Source organism: Amblyraja radiata, chromosome 14 (assembly GCF_010909765.2).
Source record: "Amblyraja radiata isolate CabotCenter1 chromosome 14, sAmbRad1.1.pri, whole genome shotgun sequence".
NCBI lineage: Eukaryota > Metazoa > Chordata > Chondrichthyes > Rajiformes > Rajidae > Amblyraja > Amblyraja radiata.
Window position 1 is genome coordinate 25,398,538 of NC_045969.1, and position 16,142 is coordinate 25,414,679.

Below are 16,142 nucleotides of genomic sequence, written 5' to 3' on the forward strand. Positions count from 1 at the left end.
ATTGGAGGGGGAGAGAGAAGTGGAAGAGAGGGGAGGGAGGGAGGGAGGGAGGGGGAGAGGGGTAGCAGGAGTGGTGGAAGAGGGACAGGGGGAGTGGTGGAAGAGGGACAGAGGGGTAGGGGAAGGGGTGGGGGAGAGAGGGGAAGGGAGGGGGGGTGAGGGAGGGAGAGGGGTGGGGTAAGGGAAGAGAAGTGGGAGAGGGAGGGGTAGGGGAGTGGTGGAAGAGGGACAGAGGGGAAGGGGGCGGGGGAGAGAGGGAAGGGGGTGGGGTAGAGAGGGAAGGGGTGGGGTGGGGGAGAGAGGGATGGAAGAGGGGTGAGGAGAGGGAGAGGGGGAGGAGAGAAGGGGAGAGAAGTGGAAGAGTGGGGAGGGAGGGAGGGAGGGGTAGCGGGAGTGGTGGAAGAGGGAGAGGGTTGAGGAGAGGGAAACATAGAAATTAAGTGCAGGAGTAGGCCATTCGGCCCTTCTAGCCTGCACCACCATTCAATATGATCATGGCTGATCATCCAACTCAGTATCCTGTACCTGCCTTCTCTCCATACACAAGGGCCACATCTAACTCCCTCTTAAATATAGCCAATTAACTGACCTCAACTACCTTCTGTGGCAGAGAATTCCAGAGATTCACCACTCTCTGTGTGAAAAATGTTTTTCTCATCTCTGTCCTAAAGGATTTCCCCCTTATCCTTAAAGTGTGACCCCTTGTTCTGGTCTTCCCCAACATCCGGAACAATCTTCCTGCATCTAGCCTGTCCAACCCCTTAAGAATGTTACACGTTTCTATAAGATACCCCCTCAATCTTCTAAAATCTTGCGAGTACAAGGCGAGTCTATCCAGTTTTTCTTCATTTGAAAATCCTGACATTTAAGGAATCAGTCTGGTGAACCTTCTCTGTACTCCCTCTATGGCAACAATGTATTTGAGCATTGGGCATTGTGACATCACACAATGGAACGTTCACCAGGAGCTGGGGCTCCTGCAAAGGCATATGTAAATGAATCCATTCCGATTGGACATCTGTGAGCATCAGACATTGTGACATCACACAATGGAACGTTCATCAGGTGCTGGGGCTGGTGCTGCTTCTATGGGTGCGAAGCCAGTTTATTTTTGAAATATTGGGGGGGGGGATTTGATTAAAAATGTGTACTTAAACACGACGAAATGTAATGAGGAGCGGATACTTAGAAAGAAAAGTGAAAACTCTACCGAAATGGAAAAGATGTCGGCGATTCTGCGTCTGGTTTCGGAGTTGCAGGGAATCAAAGGAAGAAATGCAGTCGGAAGCCGTACATGTAAATGGATCCATTCCGATTGGACATCTGCGAGCATTTGGCATTGCGATTGGACATCTGCGAGCATTGGGCATTGTGACATCACACGATGGGAACGAATCGAAAGGCAGGCAGGCAGCCGAACGGACGGCAGGCGACAGGCACACAGTTTTAAAGATAGACTAGACCAAGTGCAGACCCGTTGGGTCTGTTTCCCCAACGGCGTTTTGCGGGGGGGGGGGGGGGGGAGGGGGGGCTGCGGCATCAAACTCACATTAACCACCCCCCAAATACACAGGTGGGGGGGAGGGGGGAAGTGAAGAGGGGAGGGAGGGGAGAGGGGGTGGAGGAAACGGGACAGATTTGGGAGGGAAAGGAGAGCGGGGTAGGGAGAGAGAGGGGGATGGGGAGAGAGATGTGGGGGAGGGGAGGATGGGGAGTGGGAGGAGGAGGGAGGGGAGAGGGTGGGGAGAGAGGGGAAAGAGTGGGGAGGGAGAGTGGAGGGGAAGGGGAGAGAAGTGGAAGAGTGGGGAGGGAGGAGGAGAGGGGTAGGGGGAGTGATGGAAGAGGGACAGAGGGATAGGGGGAAGGGGGTGGGGGGAGAGGGAAGGGGGTGGGGTAGAGAGGGAAGGGGGGTGGGGGAGAGAGGGGAGGGAGAGGGGTGAGGAGAGGGAGAGGGGGAGGAGAGAAGGGGGAGAGAAGTGGTAGAGTGGGGAGGGAGGGAGGGGTAGCGGGGTTGCGGGAGTGGTGGAAGAGAGACGGGGGAGTGGTGGAAGAGGGACAGAGGGGTAGGGGAAGGGGTGGGGAGAGAGGGGAAGGGAGCGGAAGAGAGAGGGGTGGGGTGGGAGAGGCGTGGGGTAAGGGGATAGAAGTGGATGAGTGGGGAGGGAGGGGTAGGGGGAGTGGTGAAAGAGGGACAGAGGGGTAGGGGGAAGGGGGTGGTGGTAGAGAGGGAAGGGGGGTGGGGGAGAGAGGGATGGGTGGGAGAGGGAGAGGGGTGAGGATGGAAACATAGAAGCATAGAAATCAAGTGCAGGAGTAGGCCATTCGGCCCTTCGAGCCTGCACCACCATTCAATATGATCATGGCTGATCATTCAACTCAGTATCCTATACCTGCCTTCTCTCCATACCCCCTGATCCCTTTAGTCTCAAGGGCCACATCTAACTCCCTCTTAAATATAAAAAATGAACTGGCCTCAACTACCTTCTGCGGCAGAGAGTTCCAGAGACTCACCACTATATGTGTGAAAAATGTTTTCCTCATCTCAGTACTAAAGGATTTCCCCTTTATACTTAAACTGTGACCCGCTTGTCCTGGACTTCCCCAACATCGGGAACAATCTTCCTGCATCAGACAAATGCAATTCAGGACTTTTCTCTTCACAAGCAAAGTCAGAATGACGGTTAGTGAAGAATTCGAATAATCGCTGAGCGTTCAGATGCTGCGCGCGCCTCCCGCACCAAAGGGGGGGGGGGGGGGGGGGGCGTGTGTCGTCACACACAAAGATCTTGTTGCGGAGAGCTCCGCTATAAGATCTTTGGTCACATACTAAGCACGCGCCTCCACAAACAGATGAGCGTCTTCTTGAATGGAGAGCGTGTGGCTGCCTCCACAAACAGTCACACACACTGTGGACCCGCCCCCACAAAAAATATTGTGTGAGGAAGGGGAGGAGGAGGGTGGAGAGGGAGAGGGGGAGGGGAGGGGGGGGGAGGAGAGGATGGGGGAGAGAGGTGAAGGGGGGGTGGAGGGGTTGGAGCGGGCGTGCATGAGTCGAGAGAAGAGAGAAGGGCAGAGAGAGAGAGAGGCTGGTACAACAACAAAAATGCTGGATAAACTCAGCGGTTGCAGCAGCATCTATGGACCGAAGGAAAAGGGCAACGTTTTTGGCCGAAACCCTTCTTCCGGGTTTCGCTCCATAGATGCTGCCGCACCCGCTGAGTTTATCCAGGTTTTTTTATGTCTAACTTCGAGGGAAGGGAGAGCGGGGTAGGGGGTGTGAGATGGGGAGAGAGATGTGGGGGAGGGGGAATGGGGAGGGAGGGGAGGAGGGAGGGATGGGGAGAGGGGTGGGGGGAGAGGGGAAAGAGTGGGGAGGGAGAGTGGAGGGGAAGGGGGAGAGAAGTGGAAGAGTGGGGAGGGAGGAGGAGAGGGGTAGCGGGAGTGATGGAAGAGGGACAGAGGGGTAGGGGGAAGGGGGTGGGGGAGAGAGGGAAGGGGGTGGGGGAGAGAGGGATGGAGAGGGGTGAGGAGAGGGGAGGAGAGAGTGGGAGAGAAGTGGAAGAGTGGGGAGGGAGGGAGGGTAGAGGGGTAGCGGGAGTGGCTGAAGAGGGACGGGGGAGTGGTGGAAGAGGGACAGAGGGGAAGGGGTGGGGGGTGAGGGGAAGGGAGCGGAAGAGAGAGGGGTGGGGGAGGGAGAGGCGTCGGGTAAGGGGATAGAAGTGGAAGAGTGGTGAGGGAGGGGTAGGGGGAGTGGTGAAAGAGGGACAGAGGGGTAGGGGTAAGGGGGTGGTGGTAGAGAGGGAAGGGGGGTGGGGGAGAGGGGTGAGGAGAGGGAAACATAGAACCATTGAAATTAAGTGCAGGAGTAGGCCATTCGGCCCTTCGAGCCTGCACCACCATTCAATATGATCGTGGCTGATCATCCAACTCAGTATCCTGTACCTGCCTTCTCTCCATACCCCCTGATCCCTTTAGGCACAAGGGCCACATCTAACTCCCTCTTAAATACAGCCAATGAACAGGCCTCAACTACCTTCTGTGCCAGTGAATTCCAGAGATTCACCACTCTCTGTGTGAAAAATGTTTTTCTCATCTCGGTCCTAAAAGATTTACCCCTTATCCTTAAACTGTGACCCCTTGTTCTGGACTTCCCCAACATCTGGAACAATCTTCCTGCATCTAGCCTGTCCAACCACTTAAGAATTTTGTACGTTTCTATAAGATACCCCCTCAATCTTCTAAATTCTAGCATGTACAAGCCGAGTCTATCCAGTCTTTCGTCATATGAAAGTCCTGACATCCCAAGAATCAGTCTGGTGAACCTTCTCTGTACTCCCTCTATGGCAACAATGTATTTGAACATTGGGCATTGTGACATCACACGATGGAACGTTCACCATGGGCTGGGGCTGGTGATGTTTCTATGGGTGAGAAGCCAGTTTATTTTTGAAATATTGGGGGGGGGGGGGGGGGGGGGAGAAGGATTTGATTAAAAACGTGCACTTAAACACAACGAAATGTAATGAGGAGCGGATACTTTGAAAAAAAAGTTAAATCTCTACCGAAATGGAAAAGATGTCGGCGATTCTGCCTTCCCCCTTATCCTTAAACTTTGACCCCTTGTTCTGGTCTTCCCCAACATCCGGAACAATCTTTTTTGCATCTAGCCCGTCCAACCCCTTAAGAATTTTATACGTTTCTGTAAGATACCACCTTAATCTTCTAAAATCTAGCGAGTACAAGGCGAGTCTATCCAGTTTTTCTTCATATGAAAGTTCTGACATCCCAGGAATCAGTCTGGTGAACCTTCTCTGTACTCCCTCTCTATGGCAACGATGTCTTTGAGCATTGGGCATTGTGACATCACACGATGGAACGTTCACCATTGGCTGGGGCTCCTGCATAGGCATATGTAAATGAATCCATTCCGATTGGACATATGTGAACATTGGGCATTGTGACATCACACGATGGAACGTTCAGCAGGGGCTGGGGCTGGTGCTGATTCTATGGGTGAGAAGCCAGTTTAGTTTTGAAATATTGGGGGGGGGGGGGGGAAGGATTTGATTAAAAACGTGTACTTAACACGACGAAATGTAATGAGGAGCGGATACTTAGAAAGAAAAGTGAAATCTCTACCGAAATGGAAAAGACTGTCGGCGAATTCTGCGTCTGGTTTCGGAGTTGCAGGGAATCAAAGGAAGAAATGCGGCCGGAAGCCGTACATGTAAATAGATCCATTCCGATTGGACGTCTGCGAGCGTCGGGCATCGCGATTGGACGTCTGCGAGCATCGGGCATTGTGACATCGCACGGCGGGAACGAATCGAAAGGCAGAAAGGCAGCCGGACGGATGTCGGACGGATGGGGCGAGAGTTTTAATATATAAGATAGATAGATAGATAGATAGATGATAAACTTTATTTCGGACTCAAGGCCCAGACAAGGGACAACATTATATAAAAATACATTGCAAACCTCCCCGCAACTTTACCCTGGTGTCCCAGCCGTGCTGATTCGGGCCAGACTCCCCACACGCTGTGGAAGGAACATAGGCATCTTTTTGCTTTTTATTGTGAGGCAGAGGCAGAGGCAGAAAGAAAATGCTGTTGAGAAGATTTTTACGAGGTTGTTTCCATAACTGGCTTCCGTCTCTGCATTAGTATCTTTGCTCCGCTATAGGATCTTTGGTGTGGAGACGAAGCCGGTTACGGAAATGGTGCTGAAGATTACCCATGACCCTACTACGGCTTTTTCGTCGAGTGGGCTATCTTGTTCAGCTATAGGATCTTTGGTTTAGACAGTCTTCCTCCTCCTCCCTTGTTCACCCCTGGTCGGGGCCCAGACCCTCCGTAGTCGCTGCTACGGATGGCCCGATGTTCAAGCCCTCTGGTTGGGATGTTTGGAACTCCGGCGTCAGGATAGGTCGAGCACACCCCGCGACCCGGAGCTCCCAATCAGCAACCTCCTTACACGGCGACCACGGCGCTGTAGATGTTGTAGGCCGCAGGCCGGTGGTCGGAGCTTTCCTCCGGCGACCCCCAACGACGGATTGCCCGCTCCACAATGAAAGGTCCGCTCCACGCCTGCCGCCAAAAGCTCCACAGACCAAGGCTTCAAGATGTTGTAGGCCGCAGGCCAGCGGTCAGAACGCTTCTCCGGCGACCCCCGCGATGTTAAAAGTCCCCACTGCGCCGCCGCTGAAGCTCTGGCCTGCGATGTTAAAGTTCCTGCTGCGCCAGTGCTGAAGCTCTGGGCCCGACTCCAGGAAAGGTCGCACCAAACCAGCTGTAGGGCCACGAGGAAGGGGGGCAAAGAAGCAACAAGGAAGAAAGTTGCATCTCCGTCGAGGTAGGTGCCTGAAAAATGTTTTCCCCCTATTCCCCCCCCCCCCCACCATCCCCCACACAAGACACAGAGAGAAACACTAAAACATACTTTTCGACATACTAAAAAAAAGTCGAAACAACTAACCCGCTGCAGGTGAGGTATGAATTTACTAATTATTGAGTGGACAGGATACACAACAAACGTGTAACAAACTCAGGCATCTCAGCCACATGTGGTCCTCCTCCCATGGCCATTCCTCTTGTTGCCATTGTATTAGGAAGTTTAAGCTTCTCTATTGTGTTCAGTTCACATCTGTATAATTTTTCATCAGATGCAGCACATATCTGTACAGCACAAAGCCATGACTTGCTCTAAGAGTCATGTTATATATGCCAGTTTCAGTTGTTCTGTAATCAATTTGAGCACCTTGCTACTCTGGATCTACATCTATTTGTCAGGCAGCAAGGTTAGTGGAACAAGAACAAAATCCTCTCTTTCCACACTGAAGACCCATTTTCTGCACATCCTATGACATACAGGGTAGTCATATTATTGGCCCTCATGCACTTTGATTCTATCGGCATTATTTGTCAACTTTCAAAGACTTGTGAAGTTAACTTGTGAAATCCAATTTTATAACTGGAATAACATAAATGGCAAATCCTCAGCTGCAATTTAGTTAACAAATCCCTCTGAATAGTAAGGTTAGTTATAGATCATGATGCATTCCATCATTGTATCGATTTACAACCATCTACTAATGTTAGGATTAGCTGGTTGGGATTTTTTCCATATTTGTGTAATTGAAAATGAAATTCAAACCTATTTTGTATAGAGTTGATGAATCTGTACATTGTACCTAGTCAGTAAGATGGCAATTAGCAAGATCCTGCTGGTGCAATACTAGGCAAATGACAGTATCGGCAAGGTTTACAAATAAAACATAATAACACAGAAAGGTGTTTTTCCATAATTTTGTAGAAAATAGAAACAGGAATGCTTTGGCAATATTGGAGGAAAAATAAGTCTGGTAAGTAATTGGAAAATTACTTTACTACTTTATTGTCATTGTAGTGGTGCAGATTTTGTAGTGGTGTGGATTTTTGTTCAGATGTTTGCAAAGTGAGAGGCAGCAGGAACCCACTCCCCCTCCCAGTCACCTATAAATCTACATATTTGAGACGTTATTTTGAGTATGCACATATGCTTCAGAAAATGTATGGTTAGCACGCAATAAAAAGGGTTTCACTGTACCTCGGTACAAGTGACAATAAACTAAACTGAAAATAAGAATGTTCATGCATTCCCCCACAAAGCTGACAAGCATAATTTCCTGCACATAACAATATTTTACATAATTACAAAACTATTGATTGATAAAGAGCTAAAGGCTGCAATAAGGACAGAAAATACTGGAAGCCCGAAAATGTTCCAGTGTATGCTTCCAGAATATTAACCTTTAAATCTCAAGGTCATAAATCTAATCCTAATTTTACAGCAAAAAATGTCATTGGCTTGCTGCTTGGGAAAATGAATGTTGAAAATCTAATGCCACCTGAACAGTTAAAATTTTCAAGCACACACTCAAAAGCAGTTTTAAAATGACCACATTATGATTAGTGCATGGTAAAATGTTTATTAGATTCTATAAGATATTTGGACCACCTTACCCAATAGGCAGAACTGAAACAATGCAGAAAGAAATGTCAAAAATTCTCAGGTTGGTCAGTTTCTCAATATCAGGAGAAATCTCCGTAATTGGATTGTCTCGTAAATTCAGCAATTCAAGGCAGGATAATGATAAATCTTAAAGAAAAAACAGACAACATAGAAATATGTAAATCTTAATATGCTTTAAAGATCAATAATAGTGATCAAATATAGAAAGAGAAACCAATAAATGTTGAGAAAAACACAAAATGCTGGAGAACGAGTCAGAAAGCATCTGTGGAGGGAATGGACAGATGACGTTTTGGTTCGGGATCCTTCTGCAGTCTTAAGGAGTAGTGGGGGAGAAAGCTAGAAAAGAAAGGCGTGGGTGGGGCAAAACCTAGCAAGTGATAGCTAGATACAGGTAAGAGGAATTTGATTGGCAGATGGGTGGAGTAAGTAATAAAGTCTAGAAGTGAAAAGGAAACTTGACAGTCAGATAAGGAGAGAAATTAGTGAAATGTAAATTCAGAGGGAGAGATGGGTGGAAAGGAGCCCGGGGGGGGAGGGGTGGGACTGGGGGGGGGGGGAGGGAGGCAACTTGGGGATGACAGAGAAGCTTAGGGCCTACGGAAGAAAGGACAGGAGAAGGGTAGATTTGATATACCAAGTTACATAGCAATGCACCATATGTTAATATATATTAGGTAATCCCTTACTGAATTTGTAAATTATTAATCAATTGTTTAGTACGATGTTTAAGTTGTAATAAGATACTAACTGTTTTACTTAATTCATGTGTACAGCATCCCTAATGACTATATTTTAATTATTAATCTATGTATGGCAAATAGCCAGGAGGAGTTTTACTGCAAAATTGCTAAGGTACAGACCATGTCTGAAAAAACCCTACAGTGAATAGATGACAATATATTGCTCTCACCTCAGTAGGAATGTCCCGAAAGCTATTGAATGACAGGTTCAGATCCTTTAATGTGGAAACCAGTCTGGTCACGTCAGGAAGCTGATGAATAAAATATCCCTAAAATATAACACATGATGAAAAACAAGATGGGAAAAACTTTTTGGCAACTCAATATTATCTTCATTTTTTTTAGCTGTCAATTTACTTTAACAAGAATAAAAATTACATTGTGTGAAATTACACAGTTACCACACTTTGAAAAGGATATTGTTGTCATTCTTCATGAAGCTTGGTTAGAGATATTGGAAAGCAAGTATTATTATTGCGTATTGTAAAGTATGAAGGAATCAAGTACATAGGACAAGATGTTAAGAAGTCCCTTGTGCCAATAGGTGGGGAGCATTTCACGGAGGCAAGGAGTTGGTCGCACACTGCCTGTTCTCAAGGGCTGATGCCAGGCTTTTTAGTACCTGATTATGCTGCCACGTGTATCTCCCTTGCGTGAGGCTGGTCTTGCAGCCTACCATGATGTGTTTGAGGGTCGCTGGAGTTGGGCAGAGGGCACAGGTTGGATCCTCGCCGTACCACTGATGGAGGTTCTTTGGTGATGGAAGCACGTCATAAGTCGCTCTGATGATGAAGCTGATCTTGCTTGCTTCCATTTCCCATAGTTCTTTCCAGCTGATCTTCCTCCGCTCCACACCTTCCCACTGCATCCATTGCCCCTGTTTGGCAAGAGAAACCGCCTTTGCACTTCTTGCAGCCTCCTCCTGTCGCCGCACCTCCTCGACCACCAATGTCCTCTGCTCTGATGTTGTGGCCTTTCGCCAAGTGGTTTACTTGTCGTACGGCCAAAGCCTCCTCTTCCCTGCTGGACTTGCCCCACGATGTCTTTGTGCCTCAGGGCTGATGAAGCTTGCTGTACTGCATCAGATGGTGTCCACTTCCGGCCAGTTACTAGGGGCGGCGCAACAGCACTGATGGTCTTGTCTCTAGAGTCCCTCAGTGTCATCTGGAGTCTTACTTTAGAACATTTGTATTCCTCTGTTAGACTAGTGAGAGATAGTTCCAGAACCCCTTTGCCATATAGGCCGATGTTAGTTAGACATCGTGGGACACCAGGCCATTTCTTCGTGTATGAAGTTATGGTTCGCTCCATCTTCTCCACAGTTGTTATTGGGGCTTCATAAACGGTCAGTGGCCACATTGTCTGAGGAAGGAGTCCAAACTGTAGGCACCAGAGCTTCAGTTTCCCAGGCAGTAGGGTCTGATTGATGTTCTCCAGGCCGTTGACAATTTCTTGCCTTAGTTGTTGCACCTGCTCTTTGTCCTTGAGACTTGCGTTGTACCATCTGCCCAGGCTTTTAACTGGCTGCTCAGACACTGTTGGTATTGGGTCGTCACCGATGCAGAACCTTGTGTCTCTAAGCACCCCCTTGACTATGGAGATGCTTCGAGATTTACTTGGTTTGATTTTCATTCGAGCCCACTTGATGTTCTCCTGCAGCTTTCCAAGTAGCCGCTTGGTGCATGCTGCAGTAGTGGTTAGTGTTGTCATGTCGTCCATGTATGCCCTGATGGGTGGCAGATGGAGCCCAGCCCTGGTTCGTTCACCGCCCACCACCCATTTTGAGGCCCTGATGATGACTTCCATGGCTATTGTAAAGGCCAAGGGTGAGACTGTGCAGCCTGCCATGATGCCTACTTCCAAGCGCTGCCATGTTGTACTTTATTTAGCGAATGCAAAGTCCTTTAGCCAAGCAGTTGTACTGAAGTCAGCTGTTGTGAAGCAAAGCTGCAGGTCTTGGAAATAGCTCTTGATTAGTGTGGTGATGAGCTCTGGTACATGGAAAAAGACAAAAGATTCGCAAAGGAGTTCATGGGGAACTGAACCAAATGCATTGGCCAGATCGAGGAAATCACATGTAGGTCTTTCTTGTCCTTCTTAGCTGCTTGGATCTGGTGCCAGATCATGCTTGTATGCTCCAAGCAGCCCGAAAATCCTGGAATTCCTGCTTTCTGTACAGATGTATCAATGTACCAAATAGGTGAACAGCCTTTGTGATACAATGCTGAAAAGATTTTTTCCTCGACGTTGAGTAGACATATTGGCCGGAATTGGCTGATGTCTGAAGCATCCTTTTCTTTAGGTATTAGCACGCTGCCGGCCCTTCGCCACGCCTTAGGTATTGTTTGCTTCTTCCACACCACCCTCATGAGCTTCCATAGAAAGCGTAACACATCCGGTGCGTTCTTGTAGAGCTTGTATGGTACTCCGTTTGGCCCCGGAGCTGATGCTGCTCTTGCTCGCCGGACAGTGTTCTCTACCTCTTTCCATCTCGGAGGGCTGGTGTCCAGGTTGAATTCAGGTGGTTGAATAGGCGGGATGTCATGTGGGATGACTAACTGCTCATGCCTTTTCGTGTCTTGGTGGGCCTTGTCCAGGTGTTCCTCCAATTCCCGTTTTGATGTTTTCAAAGTTCCACTTTTTTCCTTTGCGAAGAGGTCTTTGATGAATTTGAAAGGGTCTTTGTAGAACTGTGTTCTTGTGTGTTCTTTCTTCTTGCGAAGTTTCCTCAAGTTCTCTGCTTTTCGCAAGGTTGCCAATCGGCTCTTGATGTCCTCTTGGAGTAGCATGAGACCTTCTCTCTCTGCGTCAGTTGCTTTTTTTCCATTGCTTTTTCAACTGTCTCCTCTCTCTGATTAGCCTCTTGATCTCCTGCTGCCTCCTGGACTTGATTGGTGTTGGTAATTTCTTTCCACCTCTCCCTTTACTCACCCCAAACCGTTCTTCAAGTAATGTCACAATTCACTGTATTAAGTCATAGGGATGACTGGATACTTTAAAATGCATAGGAACCTAATAATTAAAATATAAGTTCCTGAGTACAAGGCAGCACGGTTGCGCAGCGGTGGAATTAGTGCCTTACAGCGCCAGGGGCCCTGACTGCGGCTGCTTGTCTGTATGTTCTCCCTGTGACCTGCGTCGATTTTCCATGGGATCTCCAATTTCCTTCCACACTCCAAAGACGTAGAGATTTGTAGGTTATTTGGCTTGGTACAATTGTAAATTGTTTCTAGTGTGCGTTAGAATGGCGTTAGTGTGCGGGGATCTCTGGTCGGCTTCAGACTCAGTGGTCCGAAGGGTCTGTTTCCGTGCTGTATCTCAAACCTAAACTAACTCAATTTCACCCCAAAGACCTTATACAACATCCATACACTCAAACACTATTTAGCTCACACAAAGAAACCCCTTAATTTGTATTTAAAGGAAATTGATAGGAAGGACTTGCACAGGTTATTAGTGTAGATCGCGGGGCTGAATCTAAAGCTAAAAACTGTAAATGGAACGATATAAGAAGGCAATGTTTTAGCAAAATGTCAAATCAATTGATACCAAGTACAGTAAGTAGAATGACAAATAAAAACTTGAAAATTCTACATTTTGTTCCACATGCATATTTAACGATGGAAGTAAAAATTGTCACATTTTATATACTTCTGTTAAATTAACTCATAGAAAAACCTAAAAGATAAAACACTAACCATCCAATTCATTGACAGGCTGAAAGGATAGAGTAGAACTTAGGCATCATACAATTGGCCATCGATACATCTTGCAGAACCCCAAGGTGGAGTATGAAATATTACCAATGATTCCCTTGAGCGCCCACAGAGAAGTATAATAAATATATTCCTAATTGCAAGATTCCCCTGCAGAAGGTAGTAGTTTCCCAAAGAAAGTCCTGGAAATGAAACCAGTTTCTGTAAAAAAATAATTACATAAAACAGGGATACTTTCTGCAGTGCCTTACTATGGTGAAAGCTGATTTTTTGTTTTGCCCTGAAATTTCACATTGTTTCCAAAAGGATTTTGTTTTGAATTTTAAATCTCTATTAACCCACCTGAAAATCAAATATCCTGCCCTGTCTTCTTTCCTATTTAAAACAAATTTGTTGTTCTCTTTATCACCTTTAGATCTGATGAAATATTGACCTGAAATATTAAATGTTTCTTTCCACACATGCTGATTGAAGCATTGAATACATTTCCAGCATTTTTCTATTTTAATTTCAGATTTCCAGCATCTTCATTTAAAAGATCTTTTACTGCAATAATCTTACATTGAGCATATTAAGTGTAATAAAAACAAACTGCTGGGAGGAACTCAGTGGTCAGCGAAGTTTGGTTTGTGCAGGGATGTAGCACTGATGTACACTAGCCATGACTTATTAAATGGAGCGGTCCAAAGGTGCTGAATATCCTATTACTGCTACTCCAGTATTTCTTATAGTTTTTTCCCTTGTACATTATTTTTGCATGCTCTATTGGGACCTCTCTTGGACCCACAATACCTCAACTCTGGTCAAGAAGGCTCACCAGCGTCTCTTCTTCCTGAGGAGACTGAAGAAGGTCCATCTGTCTCCCCAGATTCTGGTGAACCTCTACCGCTGCACCATCGAGAGCATCCTTACCAACTGTATCACAGTATGGTGTGGCAACTGCTCTGTCTCTGACCGGAAAGCACTGCAGAGGGTGGTGAAAATTGCCCAACGCATCACCGGTTCCTCACTCCCCTCCATTGAGTCTGTCCAAAGCAAGCGTTGTCTGCGAAGGGCGCTCAGCATCACCAAGGACTGCTCTCACCCCACCCATAGACTGTTTACCCTCCTACCATCCGGGAGGCGCTACAGGTCTCTCCGTTGCCGGACCAGCAGGTCCAGGAACAGCTTCTTCCCTGCGGCTGTCATACTACTCAACAATATACCTCGGTGATTGCCAATCACCCCCCACCCCCTGGACACTCCTCCAACCAGGAAAACACTATGACTGTATGCATGTAAATAGATGTATTTATTGCTCATATTCTATGTCGCTCTTCCAGGGAGATGCTAACTGCATTTCGTTGTCTCTGTACTGTACACTGACAATGACAATTAAAGTTGAATCTGAATCTGAATCTGAATCTGAATCTTATAGTCAGAATAACGTAGTTGATTGTTCTTCATTTTTCTCCACCAGTTTTTCTAAATTTAGCTTGAACGTTCTCTTCAATTCCTCTTCCTATCCTTTCCAATTCCATGAATTTCATGCAATAAAATGTAACATCGGGAGCAAGACTGGTAAATTGGTGGTACCTCAATTTGGAACAGAGCAAGAGTGAACTGTATATTTTGCTGATAACTGCCAAACTTTATGAGAATAAATTTGTAAGATACTTACCCTCAGGTTTAAAGACTCTCCACCTACTGCCATTGATTTTACAACAACATATTCATATGGGCTTATTCGTCCCTCTTGTTCTTCCTCCTTGATTGGAGATTCAGAGTCGGGAATTTCAAGAGACTGGGCACCATCATCAATATTCAGAATAGCTAAATTTAGAAAGATGTGATGAAATGCAGGTTTATCAATATATATAGGTAACATAAACATGCAACAATACAATGTGTCCAAAACTGATAAGAATCACCTCAGGACGGCATGGTGGCAAAGTGATAGGGTTGCTGCCTTTCAGGGTCAGAGACCCAGGTTCGAACCCGGCTACGGGTGCTGTCTGTGCGGAGATTGTACATTCTCCTTGTGAGCAACGTGGGTTTTCTCCAAGATCTTTGGTTTCCTCCCACACTCCAAAGACGTACTGGTTTGTAGGTTAATTGGCTTGGTAAATGTAAAAATGTCCGTGGTGTGTGTAGGATAGTGTTAATATGCAAGGATCGCTGGTTGGCGTGGTCCCGGTGGGCAGAAGGGCCTGTTCCTGCGCTGTATCTCTAAACTAAACTTGGCAGGGCAGAGAATCCCAAAGATTCACCACTCTCTAACAGAAGAAATTTCTATGTACTTAATTTTTAAATGACTGGCCCCTTATCCTGTTGATATGTCCTTCTGTTCAAGACTTTCTCACCAGTGAAAACATTCTAACATCTATCCTGACAAGCACCCTTGCAAACCTCTATGTTTGAATAGGTTTACACCTTATTCTTCTAAAGGCTAAGGAATACAAGCCCACACTATTTAGCCCCTCGTGGTAGAATAACCATCTCATCCCAGGAATTAGCCTGGTGAATTGCCTTGGTACTGCCTACAATTTTACTACATTTCTTTGTTTAGATAAGGGGACCAAAACCGTACGCAGTATTCCAGGTGAAGATCCCACCAAGACCCTTCACAAATGCAACAAAACACCCTTACGTTTAAACTCCAAAATGAAGCACAAATTGCTGTTTGCCTTCTTAATTGCTTGTTGAAGCTGTCTGCTATTCTTTTTCATTGATCCATGCACTGGAAATTTCACTTTCAGAATCTCTCCATTTAAGCAATCTGCCTTTCAATTTCTCTTACCAAAGTGCATGACCTTATTCTTCCCTACTTGAAACTCAGTTAGCTGGTCTTTCACATTGACAAACTTTTTATATCCTATAGCAGAACCACACCCATCTTCCACATTTTCATATCATTGGCAAATTTAGAAACATGACATTCTGTTCCTTCCTCCAGGTTATTGATAAATAACAGTGAATAATTGCAAGCCAAGAACTGATCCCCGCAGTACTCCACTGATTAAATCATTCAATCTGAAAAGAACATTTATTCCAACATGAAACAGCAAGTTTTTTTTATCCACTGTGTGTGTGTGTGTGCGTTGTGCGCGTGTGTGCGTGTGTGTGTGTCGCACTGACGCTTGATCCAGCTCAGGCGAGTGCCCCCGAGCTTGAAGGTCGCAGACAGTCCGCTGAAAAAGTCTCCATATTACACCCATGAAGTTATGTATCTTTTGATGCCATGTACCTCATGTGGATTGGAGGGTAGCTAATGTTATCCCACTTTTCTAGAAAGTAGTGAGAGAGATAACGGGGGATTATGGACCAGTTAGCCTGACATCGTGGGGGGGAAGATGCTGGAGTCAATTATTAAAGAAGTACTAATGGTGCATTTGGATAGCAGTAAATAATTGGTCCAAGTCAGCATGGATTTATGAAGGGGAAATCCCTGCTTGACTACTCTTTTTGGAATTTTTTGAGAATGTGACAAGTAAAATGGATGAAGGAGAGCCAGTGAATGTAGTGTAGCTGGACTTTCAGAAAGCCTTTGATAAGGTCCCACACAGGAGATTAGTGGGCAAAATTAGAGCACATGGCATTGGGGGAGGTATTGACATGGATAGAGAATGGTTGGCAGACAGGAAACCAAAGATTTGGAATAAACGGGTCCCTGGCAGAACGGAAGGCAGTGGCG

At 46.5% G+C, this 16,142-nt stretch overlaps 1 protein-coding gene across 1 annotated transcript in view; it reads right to left on the minus strand.

The window, feature by feature from the left end:
- Positions 1-8,876, minus strand: part of LOC116980893 (leucine-rich repeat-containing protein 63-like) — a 30,200-nt gene extending 21,324 nt beyond the window's left edge. Inside the window, exons 1-2 of the mRNA XM_033033509.1 lie at positions 8,870-8,876; positions 8,001-8,136 (exon numbers count right to left, since the gene is read on the minus strand). Of these exons, the coding sequence (XP_032889400.1) occupies positions 8,001-8,136; positions 8,870-8,876 (143 nt within the window). The remainder of the gene's footprint in view (positions 1-8,000; positions 8,137-8,869) is intronic.
- Between the last annotated feature and the right edge of the window lie 7,266 nt (positions 8,877-16,142).